This window comes from Echiichthys vipera (assembly GCF_963691815.1).
Source record: "Echiichthys vipera genome assembly, chromosome: 18".
NCBI classification, from domain to species: domain Eukaryota; kingdom Metazoa; phylum Chordata; class Actinopteri; order Perciformes; family Trachinidae; genus Echiichthys; species Echiichthys vipera.
The window spans coordinates 7,322,492-7,345,522 of NC_139843.1; the positions used below are offsets into that span (position 1 = coordinate 7,322,492).

At 42.7% G+C, this 23,031-nt stretch overlaps 2 protein-coding genes across 4 annotated transcripts in view; both read left to right on the top strand.

The window, feature by feature from the left end:
* Window positions 1-3,471: 3,471 nt before the first annotated feature.
* prph2a (peripherin 2a (retinal degeneration, slow)) lies at window positions 3,472-10,052 on the top strand (the record flags this gene model as incomplete). Its single annotated transcript, XM_083932381.1, has 3 exons — window positions 3,472-4,052; window positions 6,010-6,256; window positions 9,846-10,052. The coding sequence occupies 3 exons, from the start codon at window positions 3,472-3,474 to the stop codon at window positions 10,050-10,052; spliced, it is 1,035 nt and encodes a 344-aa protein (XP_083788507.1).
* Window positions 10,053-18,007: 7,955 nt separating this feature from the next.
* The window catches only part of qki2 (QKI, KH domain containing, RNA binding 2), a 19,007-nt gene continuing 13,983 nt past the window's right edge, over window positions 18,008-23,031 (top strand). For all 3 annotated transcript variants that reach the window (XM_083932776.1, XM_083932777.1, XM_083932778.1), the window contains exons 1-2: window positions 18,008-18,578; window positions 21,796-21,944. In XM_083932776.1, the coding sequence (XP_083788902.1) occupies window positions 18,437-18,578; window positions 21,796-21,944 (291 nt within the window). In that variant the 5' untranslated portion in view covers window positions 18,008-18,436. The remainder of the gene's footprint in view (window positions 18,579-21,795; window positions 21,945-23,031) is intronic.

The following is a 23,031-nucleotide window of genomic DNA, read 5'->3' on the forward strand; positions in this document are numbered from 1 at the left end:
CCCACCTTTTTTTCAATCAGGACAGAATTGTTATCATTTGTTTTCCTTCCTAATATGAATTCAAATACCTGAACCTGCGTATATTAGCTCTGCAGCTGAAGATTATTGAATCGATTTGTTGTTTGGTCTGTAAAATGTTGATGAAGGGCACCCAAAAACTCTATATAAGATTAAGTGTGCACTATATTTAGAATATATTTATTGCTTTATAAAGGAGCCAGTTGAGGTGGTTCAGGATCATCTAGTAAGGATGAACCCTGGGCGCCTCCCTAGGGAGGTGTTCCAGGTACGTCCAGCTGGGAGGAGGCCTCGGGGAAGACCCAGGTCCAGGTGGAGAGATTAGATCTCCACACTGGCCTGGGAACGCCTCAGGATCCCCCAGTTAGAGCTGGTTAATGTGGCCCGGGAAAGGGAAGTTTGGGATCCCCTGCTAAAGCTGCTGCCCCCGCGACCTGACCCCGGATAAGTGGATGAAGATGAGATGAGATGTTACCAGACTGATCTTTTCTTTAGCACGACGTTTTCCCAACGTATATCTGCAAATACACGCTACTGTGCACCGTGTCACTCTGATGATCAGCACTTTGAGTCAGACGTCCCACAGATTATGGAATAAAGAAATACATGGAAATATAAATTAACACACTGACTATGTAAGTACCTCATAGTTCACAACCACGCTTCAAAACAGCCGAGCTAACCTTTAAGAAAACTTAAGATAATGCAGTAACAGTGTTATAAAACATAAGCGTAGAGGGGCTGTACGTTGACTTTGGCACGTTTCTGTAGATTGAGTTTGCGATTGAACTGAATTGACCATTATATTCACCTTTGTATATTCACGCTGTACAGAAGAAATAAAGAAAAGACAAACAATGGATATGATAGAGTAAAGCAAGAAGCACAGTTAAATATGAAGTTGCTAAAAGCTTTAAAAAGACAGTTAAAACAATAAATAAATAAAAAATACAATTACCGCCTCACGGGTGTTTGCCTCCGCCAACCCGTCAGGTTACAGTTGACACCCAAACTGTTCAGACCTGTTTGTAGTGAAGACTTTGGTGAAACGTGAGTGTTTCTCACACATCTTCAACCAATCCGCACAGATTCAACATAAGGGTCACCAGTTCAGTATCAACGTATGAAACACGATGTCACAGGTGAGTTGACCTTGATCTTTGACCTTTTGGATATAAAATGTCATCAGTTCATCCTTTTAGAGGGTTGTTTGAAATGTCTTCAAAGTGTAGGATTTTGTCAGTTATGGCCAAACATGCATTTTTTAAAGAAAATATCTACTTAGTTCACAGCCTTGCGTCCAGGTGGACATTTGTCCCAAATGTGAAGAGATTCCCTCCAGGTGTTCGTGGGATATCGCGTTTACAAGACGTCGGGTCACAGCGACCTTTGAAATTTTGAAGGCAAGAAAATTCCTCCTGAGTTATCTCATCTGGGGTGGTTGTGAGCACTGTCGCCTCACAGCAAGAGGGATGCTGGTTCGAATCCCGGATGGGGCCCTTCTGTGTGGAGTTTGCATGTTCTCCCCGTGTCTGCAGGTTCTCCGGTTTCCCCCCACAGTCCAAAGATATGCAGGTGTTCGGTTAATTGATGACTCTAAATTGTCCGTAATTGTGAATGGTTGTCTGTCTTTGTTTGTCTCTATGTGCCCTTTGATAGACTGGCGTCCTGTCCAGGGTGCACCTGGCATCCTGTCCGCGACCCTGATAGGGACAAGCGGTTGAAGATGGATGGATATCGCGTCCACAAGACTGGGACTGACAGACGGACAACCCAAAAACATAAGGTCTACTATCGCAAGCGCAACGGCATTTAGAAAAAAAATGTCATTACCCTTTATTCAACCAGGAATATTCCCATTGAGATTTAAAATCTATTTTCCAAGGGAGCCCCGGCCAAGACAGCAGCATAAACGCACAAGTTTCACATTTAAAACCAAAACAACACACAACTAAACATGACACATTACTTTAGATGATAAATCAACAAAATAAAACAGCATTAAAAATAAAGAAGCAGATCAGTGCTCAGAGACAGTAATTTAAAAAGTCCTTAATCCTGATATGAAAACGACCCTTAAACTGATGTGATGCTGTGAATAAACCATGAATACTTATTGTGAGGTAGTTAACAAAGATTAAAGTCGCAGTGATATGAGTGTGTGTAGCTTAACTTGAAGAATCACAACAGTAACTTTCTCTGCATCCTTCATCCTTCAACGGAAAAAAAAATCCAGATAAAGTGTGAAGGGTGGGAAATATACGTTGTCACACACAATACAGAGAAAACGTATTCATTATAACTAATTGAGGATCAATGAACAGTTATAATGCATTTATATGAACTCATTAGAAATATAGACAGGGGCTGGATGAAAGCTGTGATGAAAGCTGACGACAGCTATGCATTCAATATTAATACTAGAGCGTAGATGTGGCCCTCATGTCTGACCACAGTGAAGTCTGAAGGAGTCGGAGAGGCCATGCAGGGAAAGACCTGGCTCTGGGCAGCATAAGTATCTGGCTCATGTTTGTGCCAAACACAGTGTTGATTCTAACTGCCAAGATAGAAAGAGACAATAAGATTATTGAGAGTACTTAAATGCATTTATTAGCCTGTAAGATGACGTTTTCTACAACTGCGTTACGTAAGATACGCCTCTGTTGATACCAAGCAACCACTTGTTTTATCCATACAGCTTGTTTCAGTTTTGTGAAGTCGTAAATGGGTGAATCACATATTCAGTCATAGCAGAGGGGTTGAAAGCTCTTTTGTTCCTGTGAATGGGTTACTGGGTCTTGAGTAGAAGACATCCGGCTTGTGTTGAACTTGTGGACCCCTACCTGAGAGTGAGTACGTTCCATTATTAGCTCCACTTTCATGTCCACGGTCTTTGTCGGGCTTCAGCTGCTGACTGTTCGATCGAGGCGACCATGACCACGTGAACGCTCAAACCAATTATGGCCCCTGGCAGCGGCTTACGATCAGGCTCATCTTGTGCAGAGGGATTTCTGCAAATTGGATCAAGCTGCTTACAGGGGCTTAGCATGACGTACTGCAACTTTGAGTTTAATCATGAGGATCCTCTGCAATCCTCCACCTCTCTAGGAGAACGAGCATCGTCATTAGCCTCACCTGTGCGTTAACGGGGGGAAAAAACGGTCAAACAAAGCCTTATGAAAATTGAAGTTTCTGTCACAATGGGAGAGGAGATAGCTTTGAAGAAATAAAACTCCTGCCTCCTGAGTTCTTCATCTCTGGTGTTTTCCTGTGGGATGGATTACAGGCTGAGCTGACTCTCCTGTCCTGTTGGACCAGCCAGAGGAGACCCTTATCGCAAGGAGACTGGGAAACAGGAACTGCGGCGCTTCAAGACCATCTCGGAGCTCCTGCTCTCTGAGATCATCTCCCGACATTCTTCTTCACAGGCAAGGACACATCAAAGGTTGAACAATGGTTTTGATGTTGGTCAAGTTTGACCTGAAGAAGCGGGTAAAGCTCGCTCAGACGGTCTGGTTCATGTACTGGTCCGCCGTAATGGCCGGCGTGCTGGTCTTCAGCATGGGCCTGTTCTTTAAGATTGAGCTGCGAAAGCGCTCAGAACTTATGGACAACAACGAAAGCCACTTCTTGCCCAACCTGCTTATACTAATGGGTCTAATAGCCTGTGGCATCAACGCCTTTGGGGGCAAAGTCTGCTATGACTCCCTGGACCCTACCAAGTTTGTAAAGTGGAAGCCCATGTTGAAGAGCTTCTTGGTGGTCTGCGTGGGGTTCAACGCCCTGCTGCTTGTGACGGCCGTGCTGTGTTTCCTGATGAGGATCCCTCTGCAGTTCACCCTGGCCGAGGGGCTGAGGAACGGCATGAAGTACTACAAGGACACGGACACACCGGGACGCTGCTACATGAAGAGGACCCTGGACCTGATGCAGATGGAGTTTCGTTGCTGTGGAAACGACAACTTTAGGGATTGGTTCGAGATACAGTGGGTTAGCAACCGCTACCTGGACTTCAGCGCAAAGGAAGTCAAAGAGTAAGTGTTGAAATCTCTCATGGTACCCTTTTAAAAGTTATCGTTAATGTGTGACGTGACAGTGAAACGACTCAAGGACATTGCCGTTTAGGGTATCAAGGTGGGGGGCTGCACAAAATTACGGTTCAGTATAAGTGGATTTGAGGTCGGCGGAGGTGCATTATTCACTTTCGTCCACTGAGGATTACCATCACAGAAAGGCAGCAACAGGGACGTGACATCAGGCGAAACAAGAGGTTACTGGGCAGTTTTACGGATAAAGTTGAGGAGGAGCTTGAGGAGGCGATTAGGAGCAGGAGAAAGATACAAGGTCAAAAAAGCACAAGCAGGATTAAAAGTACATTGTTCCAGTCCAGTGATATGGGTTGTCTTTTTCACAATCTGTCCATTTCTACACTGATTTTGGGCAACAAGTAGCAGTTAAGGTTTGCGAGGAGCGTTTGGAGCGTTGGCACACAGTTGGTGTTTAATCTCAAGGATTACAGCGTCCACGTCCTTCAAAAGTCAGTGTCCTGTTCAATCAGCAGAGGACGTGGCAAAGCTCCAGGGAACAATGAAACAATTTGTAGCCGGGGTTTTAAAATCTGCATAAACACTGGCTCACCAATTACAATAATACTGGATAGTAGCGTAGGGAGGTGATTGGTGAAAACTCATGTGTTGCTGCAGAAATCCTGGAAATGACTTCTATTAATTGCAGAGTAAACTGTTTTGTCCCAGAAAGGAAATTGGTCTCAGGCACTTTTCACATAAAAAAACATCCCATAAACAACATGAAAGCATTTTAAAACGTACCAGACATTGACTACAAGGCGGCAAAAGTGCTTTCAGAGATGCTTTCCATTTAAACCAAATTTTAAACATCGGTCAAGTCAGCTTTATTTAGGTAGCGTCCAATCACAACAGCAGTTACAGCCGTGTTTCTGATCCATAAGGTTGTGCTTAATATCCAGAACATATCCTATATAGTAAAGCCTTTCCTGTAAGTTCTGTAGTATTGACAAAGTTTTATCTGGGACATTATTTGGGGCTTAATGAGGTGTTGGTGTTTCTAGAAATCCCTGAACCTTACCAGGTCTTAGTGATCCGATCCTACGTGTCTTTCCACTGACCTACTGCCGTCAATCAGAATCAGACTCCGGCTTACTGCCAAGTAGGTTTTTAGGGAATTTGCTTTGGCGTTTTGGTGCATGAAAGACACATAGTAAGAGTTTCTTAAAAGCAAATATCACAAGAATCAGGAAACATAGATATAGATGAATATAGAATAGAAGAAAGTTTAAGTAAAAATGTTCTTCTTCGGGTAACAGAGATGATGTCACCAGTGATGCGTTTGCTGCGTTACAGATTTACAGCCGATAAGTTGTTCTTGACGGATGTTTGCACACCTGTGACGGTGTTGTTTAAGCTACACAACAAAGAATAACACAACACAATAGAAGCAACACAAACCAAAGATACTTCTCTCACAAAACAAACATAAGTCAACTTGTACATTTATTAACTATTTTGCTAGTTGATTAATCATTAAAGTAATTTTTCATGCAAGAAATGCTATTTTTAACCTCTCAAATATAGAGATTCCCCGCTTGTCTCTGTTTTATATCATATTAAAGCAAATTACTTTGGGTGTTGGACTGACAAAACAAGACGTTTGAAGACATCACATTGGACATAAATTAACATTTTTAGACCAAACGATTAAATGATTAATCTAGAAAATAAACGGCAGATTAATTGATAATGAAAATAGCAGCCCTTTGTTATAACTGCACACCATAACCTATGTCCTCTTCCTTTGTTATTAACAGAGTTTGATTCAGTTTGAACTGAAACAATAAAGAAAGTCTAACACAGATCATTTTAGCCCACACATAGTACCTGCCCTGTTATCTCACTTTCACCTCCAACCCATCGTAATGTTACATTAACGTGACGCTTTGCCTCGTCCTCTTAGCCGCATCGGGAGCAACGTGGACGGCCAGTATCTGATGGATGGAGTCCCGTTCAGCTGCTGTAACCCCAGCTCCCCCAGACCGTGCATCCAGCTCCAGATGACCAACAACACGGCCCACTACAGCTACGACCACTACACGGAGGAGCTCAACGTGTGGAAGCCCGGCTGCCGCGACGCCATGCTGTCCTACTATGGAGGCCTGATGAACACCATCGGAGGCCTGGTGCTGCTGGTCACTATGCTGGAGGTCAGGGCCGGCAGCGATGCATCAACATGGTTTAGTTTAAAAAAAAGATGTTTACTCCATCATGTTAAGTTTAAGCAGAATACCTACACCATCACTTTAATGTACTTTAATGTACCAGATGTGCATAGAAACTTCCTGGTAGCTTATTCTGGAAAAAACATGCATGTTAGTGAATGGCAAGTGACCAATCATTTTTTTGATCCCATTTGAATTGAGCCCCTTGATTACACATATGATGTTTGTCAGTTTAAAAGATCATTTTACAATTCAAAATTCATAAAATTCCTGCATCTTGTTTAAAGTAGTAGTAGTAGTTTGAAGTATAAGACTGTGAACATATGTAATTAGAAAGGCTCCTGACCCCAAAGAAGCATAAGTGTTCGTTCTTTCGCTGGATAAAAGACATCAAGTAAGATAACGTTGCATTTGTGCGTAGAACATACTTAAGCTAGCTAGCTAGCTACCAAGCAAGATGGCGTATATAGCGCAAGATGAAAGTCGAGCAGCGGGTTCACACGAAGACAAACTGCGACTTTCCTGACCTGCAAAATCATCTTTAAAATGATGTGTGATTCCTGGCACACCTCAAATCTTTCAAACTAAAAGATTTGTCTGTCACCGCAGTAACGTCCCATGGGTCAGACGAAAAGTGACCACTCACTCACTTAAAACACGGGTGCCTGAGCATTGCTTGAGCTGCAGTAGGTGTTTCTTTACCCGAACGGCCACAAGGGGCAACAGTGAGCCCAGTCCACACACTCACAAAATAACTTCCACAAAGGTGACATTTAAGCTTCATAAGAAGTGTTTTCAAGCATTTACACATAAAGACAAATCCCCAGCTTCAACAGAAAACACTTGCCATAGTCTCCCACTGAAACAAGGCTCTGTTACGTATTTTGCCTAAGAGGTGCAGGTCCTGGAGGTTTTTAAGCTTCCTCATGACTCTTCTGTAAGTTTCATACTCGATGACGTTTGGTTTTGAAACTATTTGTGATATCACTAAATCATGCTCGTACGTACACGCCTCAAACTTAGAGAAACCCTCAGCAGATAAAAGCCAAACCCACGTTTGAGTGTCAAACTTCTGAAAAACACATTTTGAATTGTTCAGCTATCTTCCAGTAAATTCAGGGAGGATTTTAGGAGACAGGTGAGGACTTTGCAGTGAGCTGAAGATATAAACGTAGCAAAGCCTTGACCCAGCTGGCACATCTATCATCCATCACCTCCCCTCCTTTACACCGCCCGCCCCCGCTATCATCTATTTACACTTAATGCATCTTCCCAAACAACTCTGTCCTCGAGTTACCCTGCAAAACCCTTGGCTTGTTCATATGTGCAGCTTACCTGCAGCATCTCACCTGCTACTTTCTACCCAAACAGGTAATCCCGTAGCAGCCAAATGACACCTCGCCTCTCGTCAACTCTCCCTGAGCCTCCACGGCCAACGTCTGTTGTTGTTGTTGAGTTTACACAGAACCATAAAAAACATGTAGGCCTATAAATCCTCTGCGATAGCCTGACTGGTTCGAGTCCCTGTATAACCTTGTGCAGTCCCTGTATAACCTCGTGCAGTCCCTGTATAACCTCGTACACCTTTGTCCCAGAAATCCAGCCGACTTGCCGTAAAAACTTGGAGTTAGACACCCAGGAAGCTGATCTGACACCCAGTCGGAGGAATCCCAGATTTAAGAGCAGTTATGCAAGTGTCTGTATGCTGACAGGGACAGTGGGTTCAGAGATGGAGTAATGGGTTAATCTGAGAGAGGTGAGGAGTTTGAGCTCCCAATCTGATCTGAAGTCTCATTCTTAAATTACTTTTTAATTCAGTTTAATTCAATTCAATTCAATTCCATTTTATTTATAGTGCCAAATCATAACAAAAGTTACCTCAGGACACTTCACAGAGTAGGTAAAGACCACACTCTATGACTTATTTATGATTAACACAGACCCAACAATTCCCCCGTAGAGTACGGTGGCAACGAAAACCTTCACTATAACAGACAGGAACGTCAGACAGACATTTACCTCTAGGCTGTAGATTTACTTCAGTGATATCAGTGTATCAGCTGCATGATATGAGGAATTATCTAGATTATTTTGACTGATTTTGACATAGGAGGGAACGATCAACAACTCATAACCTCTGTTTTCTTTATCCTCTTGTTGATGCCTGCACATTTTGAAGTCATTTGTTCCATCTCCTTGTATTACGTTACATTGCACGCATAAAAGAGAGGCACATTTCTGCACAGCCAGCAGTAACTACATGGAAACAGACAACAGATCCAAAAAAACACAACAATAATAATAGATCATTCATTAGTCATAGTTTAAAAGACCAATAGCAGCAGTCTATGGGTCCTAGGACATGGCAGGATGCGTCTGCACCCAGACAAACACAAACTCTGCAGATTATGTTCTCAATTTCTGGATTCATTGTTTGGTCTAATGGTGAAAAATACCCTTTACAATCTCCTAGAGCTCAAGATCAGATAAAGTAAGCTGTATTGATCTACATCGGGGAAATCCACGTGTCACGGCAGCTCAACAGACTGAGCGATAAATAAGAATGAAACAATACGACAATACAGAATAAATAGCGATGTACACCTTTCACATATACAGATATGTCCGGGATGAGAGGTTGTGCAGGTGTGTAGCATTAGATTAGGGAATAAGTGACATGAATGTGCAGTATGTACCATTGCACAGGATGTTGTCAGTGGTGGCTGATGATGTCTCCACGTCGTGTTTTGTCCAACCAAAGGTCCGAAGCCCAAACGTGTTCGGTTTACTATGATGTAAGAAAATTACAAACAGTACATTTTCACATTTCAGACGCTGCAATCGCAACATGAAAGGGGATTTTAACCACTGATCAATTTCATAAAAGTGAATCGACTAATCATTGCATTGATTTAGAAGTTATGACGATGGTAACACGATTTGTATCTACTTTTCCTTTTCAAACGTCGATCTACGTTCCTGAAGTCAATCATTTGATTAAATGAAATGCAGTTTAGTGAGTTTGCCTGTATGGAGTTATATTTCCACCTATATTTTGCAACTGTGACTGTAATTTATGACAACATATTCTGTGGAGTTTTGAATGAATTAAAGACTTCATTCATTCATTCATCTTCAACCGCTTGTCCCTGTCGGGGTCACGGGGGGGCTGGAGCCGATCCCAGCTGACATCGGGCGTGAGGCGGGGTATACCCTGGACAGGACGCCGGTCTATCACAGGGCACATAGAGACGCACAGAGACAGACAACCATTCACACCTACGGGCAATTTTAGAGTCATTATTAACCTAAAGACTTATTTCATCTTATTTATCCTTAATTTGGCCGGTGAGATACAAGATAACTCCTGGTAGAATGAAACGTTAGTTGCTCTTAGGGGAATTTGCTTTGCATAAAGTACCTAAAATAATATATATAACATTTTTAATAATTCACAACCATACATGACAGCACATCATGTAACATAAGATAAAATGGTCAAGGTTGCAAACATGTTTTTCTGAGTGACTGTGCTGTGATTTCTGAGGGTTGCGGTTTATCTGGTGTGATGCAGGTTGCCGTGACCATCGGCCTGCAGTACGTCGACAGCTCCCTGTCCACCCTGGTGAACCCCGAGGACCCCGAGAGCGAGAGCGAGGGCTGGATCCTGGAGAAGTCGGTGAAGGAGACGTTCACCGACATCATGGACAAAATGAAGGCGATGGGCAAAGGCAGCAAGGTGGAGGAGGGGGACGAGGCAGCGGTGGCCACAGTGAGCTGAGCTGACCTCTCCTGCACAAACTGACATCACTCCCACCTGAGGAGGAGAGGAAGGGGACGTGTGAGATTACTACGTTTTTCTACCAACATTTATTATGTAGACGCTTCCACACGCACGCACACACACGTACACACACACACACACACACACACACACACACACATACAGTATATTCAGCTATGAACTCCCTTCAAATGGACTTAAAGTAATAATAAACTGTATATTCATACATAGAGAGAGAGAGATAATGTGTAGGATGTTATGGTTTGTCATTTTGGTTTTCCCCCGACCAAACAAATCCATCTCAGGCTCCAACTTTGCTTCACAGCATGCTTTTAAAGAGATTTTTGGTTTCCAACACTCGGTGGGGTTTGAAGTAAACGTGATATGTATTGATAAATGTCAGATGCTTTGCAATCACAAGTAAATATGTAACTTTTCCTGTTGTATTCTCATGGAAACCAGTGGTACAGACGGAAGACATTTACAGCCCTTTATCTTTGTTGACCCGTCTATAGTACTCACACGGTTCACATTTGTCCCCCGTGAATTCTGGATAAGCTCCTGAGATGGAGAAGAATTATGACTTGAATGGATCGGTATGAATTATGAATGAATGTTTTGGCACCAGGTGGAAGAGCGAGGCATGGGAAGCGGGATGTGAGCCCTGTAGAGAGGCAGGGCCAGCTCCGAACCTGTGGAGGGCGACTGAAATTGGCAGCTAAATCTTGGCTCATGACCCCTGTACTGTAATCTCAGATCCTCTTCGGTGTTTCCCTCGTGCATTCAGAGTCACACACACGCAGGTATATTCTAACAACCGGGTCGCTGTCTTTGTACATAGTGTAGAAACGATGACTAAAATTTAACTTTTTTTAAAGAAAAATAATGTAATTAAGCTAAATCTTTTATTTAAATCCATGTAAAGTTTTTCCATTTTTTCCTTTTTGTGTGTCTGTGTAGAAGAAGAAGACGAGATTATGCTGACTGTACAAATGAATAAAGGATTTTAGAGATGTGATTTGACCGTGAAGTAAGTTTTACAGGCGCAATAAGATTTATTGCTGCAGGTTTTCACCTCACAAAAAGTTTGCCTCGGTGTTTGTTGCATACACTAAACACATTAAGAGGAATAAAGACAAACTACTGCAACATATAGAATATATTACAATAAAAATATATGAAACAAACAGTAACAAATATAAGAGAGTTGTACGGTTTTGTGCAGGATGTGCAAAAGTATTGATGAGAAGTGCCTATTTTGTCTCGACCTTGCGGCGCACAAACCTGAGATCAAGAGGCAGCGAGCCGTGCTGTACTGTGAGTGCCACAGGGCTCCTGATTAAATCAACAGGATAAAGGCAATTAGGGCATTACTGCTTTCACATGGACATCGGATGACTCTTCACATGTCCCGTGTAAGGAAAGGGGGGGGGGGGGGGGGGGGTCACACACACAGATGCATTCACAAACCAAATAGTGTGTTCACATGTGTTTGAAAGTGACTTTCCTTATTGATTTCATGCACAACTTGATATTTTTGGGCCTCAAATCAGCTCCAAAATGAGCTTCTGAGGAGGCCAGTGACACACCCTGTGATCCCTTCAGTCTGTGGTATTAATAAATAGCAACCGTTCAGGTCGACTCTCTTTGAAACACTATAAAACATGTACATCTGAGCTGAGATCCACATGTTCTGCAAACCGCACACATGATATCAAAGCCAGCATAGAGCAGATTTTGGGGGTGGGGGGGGCTGCGAAGAGTCAGCAGGAACAGTAAAGAGGCCAACTCCGTGCGGTATTTTTGTTGGACCAAAGCACATAACCAGTGCTGAGTAGATAAGAGGCCTAATCGGCTTTAGATTAGCATGAGCCCCTCAGCCAGGTGAGCAGGTGATATCCTGCTCACGTCACAGAGAGACAGAGACCGAAAGACAAACGAGGGGGAGAAAAGATACGGGTGGAAATGAAAATGAAATGAATGTGTGTTAAGAGATAAAAGGAAAAACAGGCTGGTTTTGAGTTAAATAAGTTGGATCAGGAGAGACAAGTGAATGAAGTAAAGATAATAGTTTATTGTAAAAGATGATGTGATGATTCAAATTCGGCAGAAAGTTGTTGGTGCTTAGACTCAACAGGGCCGTTTCTAATTGAGGGGCATCGAGGAGTACTTCGGAGGACTGCGGGGGTGCACGAGATGTTTTCCTCAGTCATGCGCAATTACTAAAATATTTATAGAATATTAAGCACAATAGAAATTGTAAATGTAAGTTTGATAAACCACATTTTATATTCAATGTTCCATGTCTGTTAGCTGCCATGAACTGTCAACGAACGTAATCCTGTTCACAGTTACGTTTCAGTGCTGAATAATGGGCAGAGATGATGAAAGAAAGTAGATTTGTGGTTGAAACGTAGCAGCAAAACACCTGAAAACACAGAGAATGACAAAGATCCCCAGTGAAGCACAAGGCCTCGATTACATATTTTAATGTAGCATTTAAGTCTAAGTCTCCCTTAGAGATAAGGTGAGAAGTTCCCCTAGGGAGGTGTTCCAGGCACGTCCAGCTGGGAGGAGGCCTCGGGGAAGACCCAGGACCAGGTGGAGAGATTAGATCTCCACGCTGGCCTGGGAACGCCTCAGGATCCCCCAGTTAGAGCTGGTTAATGTGGCCCGGGAAAGGGAAGTTTGGGGTCCCCTGCTAAAGCTGCTGCCCCCGCGACCCGCCCCCGGATAAGCGGCTGAAGATGAGATGAGATGAGATTTAAGTGTATTTTACAAAGTTGTTGTTTAGTAAATCAGACAGTGATTCTGCATAGGTAAGGAGGCACAGAGGTAGCTCTACCCTCATCATTTACTTAAAGGTCTCTCCAATGCTGATCAAATTTGGGACAATCCCCCAAAAATGCGGGTACGACCGCCAATCTCCCTGCATTCTTGTTTCACGTGTTCTTATGTCAAAGTAGCTCTTATTGCATGGTAAAACAGCCTCTGTCAAAGCTACTCTTCATGATAAAACCTTGCATTCAAACTCACTCACAAATGAGGACACGACCCCGAATAAGCTGTTGAAGATGAGAGATGAGAGAGAGATTTAAGTGTCTTTTAGTTACAAAGTTGTTGTTTAGTAAATCAGACAGTGATTCTGCACAGGTCAGGAGGTTCAGAGGTAGCTCTACCCCCATGATTTACTTAAAGGTCTCTCCAATGTTGATAACATTTGGGACAATCCCCCCAAAATGTGGGTACGACCGTCAATCTTTCATTCTTGTTTCATGTGTTTTTATGTCAAAGTAGCTGTTGTTGCATGGTGAAACAGCCTCTGTCAAAGCTACTCTTCATGATAAAACCTTGCATTCAAACTTACTCACAAATGAGGCCCCGACCCCGGATAAGCGGCTGAAGATGAGAGATGAGAGAGAGATTTAAGTGTCTTTTACAAAGTTGTTGTTTAGTAAATCAGACAGTGATTCTGCACGGATCAGGAGGTACAGAGGTAGCTCTACCCCCATCATTTACTTAAAGGTCTCTCCAATGTTGATAACATTTGGGACAATCCCCCAAAAATGTGGGTAAAACTGTCAATCTTTCATCCTTGTTTCATGTGTTTTTATGTCAAAGTAGCTGTTGTTGCATGGTAAAACAGCGTCTGTCAAAGCTACTCTTCAGGATAAAACCTTGCATTCAAACTCACTCACAAATGACGCTGCATCTTCTCCCACAGAGACAACATCTGTTAACACAGGAAGCGTCCTGCGTGTCTTCGTGTATTCTGCTGCTCTCTGTTGGTGACTGCAGGTAACAGAGTGAGGTGAGATCACCCTGACTGTGTGTGTAACTCAGTTAAGATCACCAGCAGTAATGTTTCATGCAGCTGAGGTCCTTTCTCTTCTCTGTGATGACAGTCTGATGTGTGATTTCACCAACACTCCCACTGTTTCGCTCGCCGCTCGCAGCCAACTTTTCTCCTACACGTCTCTCCAGATCTGGTTTGTTTTGACTCCAGATGTCTTTCAAACTTCCCTCTGTTGTTGAAAAATGTGCTGGCATGCATCGACACTTTGGGCCTTTGCTCGGAACGGTTCCAGTTGCACTAAACATCCACAAGAGGGTGTCTTTCCATCAGTGATAGTGTAACAGGGGTGGATCCCCAATGCCTTTAGTGTTTGTACAATGTCTTTCTTCAGCTAATTAAAAGGAAACAAATAATACATAAAGTCCTGTTATATGTTATTACGTAAACACTTCATATTAAGACACTGGTGGTAGAAGTAGACCTCAAACCAAACCAAATATAATGCATTCAGGCTGGAAATAAGTACCATCTCATTATTGCTCGATGTGGTGCTTTTCTTATTAATCAGTTAATTAGTTATTATTATTATATTGAGTATAAAATGTCCGAAAAAATAGAAAAAATGACATCTTTACAGACAAACAAACAAACGACAGACAAAAAAAACAAAGATATTGGATGCAAAATGTGAAATAAATATAAAGATACTTGAATTTCATTCATTTATTCAAGTGTTGTTGTTTTTTATACTTCCCTGTGTCAATATGTTTGTTCAATACCTGTACAATACAGTACAAGTACATGCATATATGTATACCCACACTTGTAAAACGTGCATGTAAGATGCTCAAATGTTGGGTGAACCCTTATCTTAACATTTAGACTGCTGCTTCGTGTTATTTAGGTGCTATTTCCATTATTTATTAATCTGTTGGCTGGTTTTTGAGCATTATTTTATTCTATAAGACGAATTAATGTGCAGCTTATTTTCTCCATTAATTAATGAATTAACTGTTCAGTCAATAAAACATCAGTAAACAAAAAAACGCCCATTCCAGATTTCCTATCAAGCAACTCTCCAAAACCCTAAAATAATTAGTTTTATATAGTGTTTATATAAAACAGATCATTTCTGATACGTGACTTCTGTCGATGAGTGAATGATTACAGCTCTAAAAACAACCGTCATATGTCTTCAAATGAACTATTTTGTCCTTCAAACTGTCTAAAACACACACACACACACACACACACACACACACACACACACACACACACACACACACACACACATGATTTAAGACAACAAATTCACATTTAAGAAGCCGTAATCAGAGAATGTCGACGTTTTTGCACGATAAATTATTAATCGAAGATCAACACATATGCCCATACGTTTTCATCAAAGTATTGAATTTGCAATAATTTAAGACGGAGAAAAGAAGCAAATCATCACATTTAAGAAGCTGAGAATGTTTCATAGACAGCGATTAATGGATTATGAATATCAATCAATCGAACGAGTCAGGATTGATTAATGTAATGTACGCGTAAACAGACACATGAGTGAGTGAAGTTCGTAAAGATGGCTGCTATGCATCCAGGATATGACCAGTAAATGAATGAATATTATGCAACATTTGTGTCATTTATTGATGATTTAAAGTGATAATGAATGAATGTGAGGTGTGACGGTGCTCTGACATTGACTGGGGGAAGGGGCTGACCTTGACGTTGGAGCTGAAGGTCAGTGACGGTACTACCACGTCTCACTCTACACTTCACTACGGGGCTGAATGAATATGGCAGACAGAAAGAAAAGCAGAGGCAGAGAGAGAGAGAGAGAGGCCCGTGACTGGTAGATGTGTGGCCTGCTCAGAGGGGCATTGTTGGAGCTATGAGAGGACAATGCACTGCCCCCGCCCTGAATACTCGCCATACCAGCTGACCAGCCATTACCAACACTGCTGCTGCTGCTGCTACTGCCCCGTTACAATCCCTGCTGCTTCCTCACACACTCTCACACTCTGACACACACACACAAACACATCCAACTCAGCCTCGATCATAAGTTTAGTCTTAAAAGGTGAAAAACTCTGCATAAAGCACTGGACAGAGGAGAGAAATCAGGTGGGAGGCCAGCAGCGCCTGACAAAAGGCTTAAGTCAGAGCATGCATGGGCACACATGCTGTCTCGCCTGTGTGTGTCTGTGTGTGTGTGTGTGTGTGTGTGTGTGTGCGTGCATGTGTGTGTCTGTGTGTGATTTACAGCAGGTTAAGTTTAGCTACTAGCACCTATCTGTTCCTTCAGCAATAACATTTCTCCTGCAGCCACCCAGAGAGAAACCGGCGCACACATCACACCTTCTTATTATTTCAGGATCCTTGACAAAAGTCCTCAAAGCGGAGGGTGCGAACAGGTTTCATGTTGTGTGAACGGCAGTGAGTAGGCGGAGCTGGGAGAAGTATTCAGTGTGCAGCACTTTGAAACAAGTCCTGCAGTTTAAATCTAAAGTATTGTCCGCAAAAAATGTGCTTAAACTGTCATGATTATAGAAACATCCCTGCTGATTTGAACTGCTCCATTGACTGTTTTATATCTCTGTTGTGGAAAGTCCATTTACTCAGGTGCTATTCTTACTGTAAGTATGATTTTTCTTGCGTATACTTCTCCTGCATTTCATGGAAATAAAGTATTAATGTGCTTTTCTGACAGATACTGTTGGATTTGAGTGACGGGTTTATAAAATAAAAACACGTCTGATGATTTAAAAGCTGCTCAGGGTCCAAAAGTAGAAGGTAAAAGGATCGAATATTTCAAAATTAGAGCTCAGGTTAAAGAAAAGCTTCACAAAAATAAAGATTCATGAAGCAGAACTTTTTGTTTTGTATTGTTTCTATTCGCTTTCCCCACAAGTCAAATCCTGAACCCTCAGATGTTTCCTGTGACCCTCGGAGGGGCCTTGACCCTTAGATTGGACAAACTTTATTTAACTGTAGCTTCCCCTCGAGCTGCAGCAACAGTACGCACGCTTGCACTTGGATGCATCCATAATATAACTTGATAATCTAACATATATCAGTGTCATTGGGCAGTTTTCTGCTAAACTTGTACTTTCATTAACTGATACTTGAGTATAGTTTGCTGATGATACTTTTTAATTACCTGGGACTTTGCATTTCTTGCTGTATTGCAGTTTTACATTTACATTTAAGTGTTTTATTTAACTACAATTGTGACATTCTTGTACTTTACGTGAGTATTTCCGTTTAATGCTACTTTATGTACATTCCACTACGTTTCAGAAGGAAATAATGCACTTTTTACTCCACTTTACTTACTTTTCTCATAAGAAGACACATGATACGCTTTTAATATATGATATATATTAAGAACTGTGATGCAAATCTACCCAATGTTGTAGAAAGTATCTCAAAACAGCTTCACGTTGACGAACTACAACATTAAAATATTCTTACACATCGTTTTTAGTGATAAAAACAGAACAATATAAGATTTTAAAGGTGCCATTTTGGGTAATGAGTGCTTTTACTTTTGATATTTTACATGTTGCTGATTATGCTTCTGTAGTTTTAGGACTTAGCCTCAGTAACGTGTTGAATACAGGACTTTTTCTTGAAATTTTTTCATTTTAGACCATGGTATTTTCTTTAAATACTTCTTCCACCACAGTTTTATTGGTTGTTTTACCTAAATACAGTAAAGTAATACTTACATCACGGATCATGGGTTCCATAGTTGCTGCCAAATAAATGTAGTGGAGTAAAAAGTACAATATTTATTAACTTAAAATGTAAATACACAAGTAAAAATCTAACTTCAGTACAGTTCTCAGGGCACCTGGACACACACACACACACACACACACACACACACACACACACACACACACACACACACACAAACACTCCACAGCACAAGTGATGGGGAGTAACAGGTGTGCATACCTATGTGAAGCTGTTATATTGTTAAAGGGTGTATGTGTTTGTATGTGTGTGTGTGTGTGTGTGTGTGTGTGTGTGTGTTCGTGCGCGAGGAAGGCGGGGTGAGGCTCTGAAGGGGACGAGCACGAGCCTCCTCCCCTATAAGTGTGATAGCGGCGGCGACGCGCGGCGCGCTCCTGACAGCCCACTCGTGCTGCTGCTGTACTGTAATCATATGATAGGGAGGGAGTCGATCCCCGCTGCAGAATACCGACACACCGGGCGGACACCAGCGGAGCAGCCGGGGCGGAGGACACCAACTTGTTGCGCGTCTCGTTTTTTATTTTTGCGCATGCCGTCCGTCAAAGTGTCGCCCTGAAGTGTCAAAAAGAAACTCCCAACATTAAGGAACTTTTTCAAACTCCGGAGAGACAGGAGGGGGGGACCCGTTTGGAAGAAGAGAGGAGCACACTAACGAAGCGTTTGACCGAAGGACAGTCGATTTAACCGGATCTGAGTTAGAGGCGGTCAGCGGGTCGCGGCCGGTGGAAACCCCTGGGGTCCTCGCATCGCTTGACTGGGTGTGTTTTCGTGAATTTCCCCCACGCAAGTGTTCACTTTATTGTAGAGAGCCGAAGCCATGGTCGGGGAGACAGAGGTAAAGGAGAGACCCAAGTCCAACCCGGACTACCTAATGCAGCTGATGAACGACAGGAAAGTGATGAGCTCCCTGCCCAACTTCAGCGGCATCTTTACGCATCTGGAGCGGCTGCTGGACGAAGGTAACTCGGCTTCTGTTTGAGGGTTTGCCCCCCCCCCCCCCCTTTATTATAGAGTTCAACCACTTGTCACACCACAGAGGAAATTGTCTTTTCTTGGCCAGACATGTGAAGGTAAATGGTCCGTTTTCATTATAAAAGTGACCGTTATTGACTCGCTTTATTGCTTGAATTCCTCCCTCTGACTCCTAGGAAACAAATGTCAGCCCTCATGATGCATTATTGAGCACTCTCACGGTGTTGCATGCGTGATGCGTCCTCTCGGATGCCTCCAAACCATAGCGCTGGGGCTGTAAATTCAAAATAAAAGTGTGAATATGATGTGTACTTCCCACACTTTTAATTTGGTGAGAGCAGCAGATCAGCGCGCACGCACACACGCACACACACACACACACACACACACACACGCACACACACACACACACACACACACAGACGGGCAGTTAGTGATGGGAACAAACAGACAGTTGTTAGTCTTTCCCAGTGACCTAATGCGCAGGCTTATGTGAATGCTGCAGCCCATCCCTGAGCAGGAACGAGAGCATGTCACCGAGTAAAACATTTGATTTGAGGCATGCTCTGTGCACGACTCATTAATGCACTTCCCTGGATGATGATCTAATGAGAAATAACAACTAAAGATTGCAACAAAATCTTTAAAAACCTGCCCCCTTGTTCTGAACGTCATGAGCTACCAAGTAAGATTGTCCAAAAGTATCAATACTTTTCAAAACCACGTGTTTCAAAATGATACAATATCCATTTTCAGTAGTATGGGAAGCATCAAAGCTATTAAAAATGCACAGCTATAATCATATTATCGACCCAGGGCTGCAGGATCAATGCTGGTATGTGTTTCAGTTACTTCTTCTGTGCCAGCAGGAGAAAAGGAAATCAACCCTGTTTTGTGTGCCAAGGACTTTTTGCTGTGGTATCAACAGTTTTTTTTTTTTTATACTAGTAATGTATCAAAGTAAAACAAAATCCTGGTATTGTGACAACCTCACCAACCTACCGAGGCCTGTTGTCGCTACTGTTGTTGCACATCAGGATCACCCAGGTCCTGACTTTGTGCTCCCTGACAAGTCTCATGACGCAGCAAAGGTTGTTCTCATACCAGTCGACCTCTACGCGAGTGACAAACGGGTCCACTTCACGTCTCCGGCCGTGTTCGTGTTGAGGACTTGACAGCCGAGCACATTCATCCCTCCCTCGCCCTGTGATAATGTGACACCCTCGGTTAAAATGAAAGGCATTGTGGCGTGCTCGTTTTCAGCCTTGGCTGTATCTTCTGCCTGAGTAATGTGCACAAGGACACGGCACCGGAAAAAAGTTTGTGACCAGAAAACCTGCCAGTCACACGTATTGTCATGTTTGTTTGTGGCATATTTAGAAACACTGCGGTGGAATCCGGTCTATATATATATATAAATATTTAAACCACTGACAGGTTGAAGTGTTAAGATAAGGTCTGCTACTGCTTCCCCTCTTTATCTCTCTCTCCTTCTACTCTCTTGTTCTTCTTTCACTTCTCATTTTCCTCCCTGCTCTAACTGAAGTGTGACAAAAGCCCTGCCTGTCTGTGCAGATTTGTTTGTGTGTGTGTGTGTTTGTGTGTGCGTGTGTGTGTGTGTGTGTGCATGTGTGTGTTTGTGTGTGTGTGTGTGTGTTTTAATTGTCACTTTTGGTCTGCAACAGGTCAGAATGGGTTATTAGAGCTGTGGCTGTAATTATAGCACCCAACCGTAGTTATTATGGTCAGACTTATCACTCTCTGAGCAGGGAGACATGCCTGTCAGCCGGCTTAGGTCAGATGATATTTGTGCCTCGAGTCAGTTATTCTGCCGTGTGTGTGAGTTCAAGCCGGGGTTGTGTGTGCGTATGTGTTGCGTATGTGTTTGTGTAGCGCAGTAGTCGGTTATTATTGCTCTAGCGTGTCATTACAAAGGCATCAGAAGCTAGCATTGGTCATTGAGACAACACTAAACAAGCAGACAGGCAGACAAACATAGGCTGATTTATGCTGGTGCTTCTGCACCTAAGACAACAAATGAATAGTTTAAGTAATTTTTAAGCAGAAATGCCGACAGTTCTGTGTTTGCAGGTTCACTATTGTGCTTTTTTCTGTTTCATACCATTGTAAACTGAATAAGAAAATGTGAAACTTATGATACAAGTGTAAAAACGATACTCCATACCTCTTTTTGATACCACGGCAAAAAGTAAAAGGCACGCAAATATTACTTTTTAATTCTCTTATTTGTATTTCAGCCTGCACACAGTGTTGGTACACTGAACATATACCAACACATTTGTCATAATGTGATTTTTTGGATTGAAGATTTAATTGTAGAGCTGTTTTTATGGAGCTTTGGTGCTTTTGATATCATCAAATGTATAAATAATGTAGATAATATGGTTTTAAACACGTGGTATCGAAAAAGCATAGAAGAATCGTTACTTTTGACAACCTTTAGTGAATAAAAGAGAGTTTTGGACTGTTGGTAAGACAAAAAAAATACATTTTGGGGCTTTTTATAGACCAGAAGATTTATATATTAATTGAGAAAAGGCTTTGAAAATATTATATAGTGACAGTTCTGCTTTTTGAGAATGTCGACGGCTCTGTCTGCAGTGTGTGATTGTCTTGTACTAGAACTTCATACACTGGGGGGTAGAATAGATCACTGTGACCCACCGATATGTGTGTGTGTGTGTGTGTGTGTGTGTGTGTGTGTGTGTGTGTGTGTGTGTGTGTGTGTGTGTGTGTGTGTGTGTGTGTGTGTGTGTGTGTGTGTGTGTGTGTGTGTGTGTGTGTGTGTGTGTGTGTGTGTGTGTGTGTGTGTGTGTGTGTGTGTGTGTGTGTGTGTGTGTGTGTGTGTGTGTGTGTGTGTGTGTGTTAAACACTGTTGGAGAAAGAAAGAGAGAAATTGTCAGTAATAGAGGAGGCATGATTGCAAAGCATTCAGTGGTTAGATTCTACATTGTGGTGCAGAATGCTTGTGACTGTCTGTCTGTCTGTCTCCCTGTCTGTCTGTCTCCCTGTCTGTCTGTTTGCTGTAACACTCAGATCCTCCTGTAATTCTGGTGACAGTGAGTCACCGCCTTCAGAGACGGACGGCCTGAAACGTGACACTCGCGGTTGCTCATTGACAATTTCATGGATGTCCTCCTCAGTTAAATTTACTCAACTTTCCTCCCCCTTTCTGTCCCCCAGAAATCGGCAGGGTACGCAAGGACATGTACAACGACACAGTGAACGGTGGCATGTTCAACGGGCGGGACATGGAGGAGCTTCCCGAGGCGATCGGTCCCGTGGCTCAGCTTCAGGAGAAGCTCTACGTGCCTGTCAAAGAGTACCCCGACGTGAGTGGGCCAATCCGTGACCTGTGACCTTTCACAGGAGTTTCTGTTTACTTTTATCAGGTCACTTTATCTCCTCTTGGTTACAGAAAGTCTGCCAGAGAGTCAGTGAGGCCTTTGACCGCGGCTTTACATTTGATCTATAAGATGATTTCATTCTGAGATCATCTCCGCTCACACCCACTGATGTAATCTAGACCTGAAATAGATCAATAATGAACTCTGGCCTATGTTTGCAACAGGATAGAGATGATTTATTCACAGTAGTGTTTTTAGATTTGTTTACTCAAAAGGCAATATTCTATTACTGCCACACAATGTCCAGTTAAGTTTACACTATAAATATGTCTAAGAGCTTAAAAAGGTGGGTTCAGTCTTTTCCCATAATCTAAAGATAAGTGCGCCGCGATGAAGAGACCAGCACGTCCCCGCTCCCGCCAAGTACAGTTAAGCGCCTCGACATGAGTTGCGTTGATCCAGGTCGAATGACTCACATGATTTTCGTCCACGCACCACCTCGCCAATCACCGAATACAATGACAGGCTGTCCTCACTCACATGACAGAAGACTAACAGGACACACACACACACACACAAACACACACACACACACACACACACACTGGAAAACCGTTGAGATCAAGGTTAAATTTAGAGAGCAGTTCCTCTATCTGCGTTTGTGTGTTTGTGTGTGTTGATGAGAGTTGAGGGTCATCGTAGAGGCCGGAGCGAATATGTCGCAACTAAAGTGAACGTCGGGTTAAACTTCAGCGGAGTTGAATATGAAGGAAGAGGCCGGTCAAATGTTATGAACGTGAGACAGAGGGACAGTGGCAAAGAAACACACACACACGCACACACACAAACACACAGAGGGGCAGCTGTCTAGTTAATCACTCAGTCTTAGTGACAGATAAGGTTAGAAGAACGACGCTGTCCTGTTATGCCACCAGCAACAGCCAGCACCCATATAATGAGCTATTTTTGTCTCTGTTAGTAACACATCACAGATGCACAAACACTCGCTCCCAGCACATGCAAATACACACACACACACACACACACACAAACACACACACACACACAAACT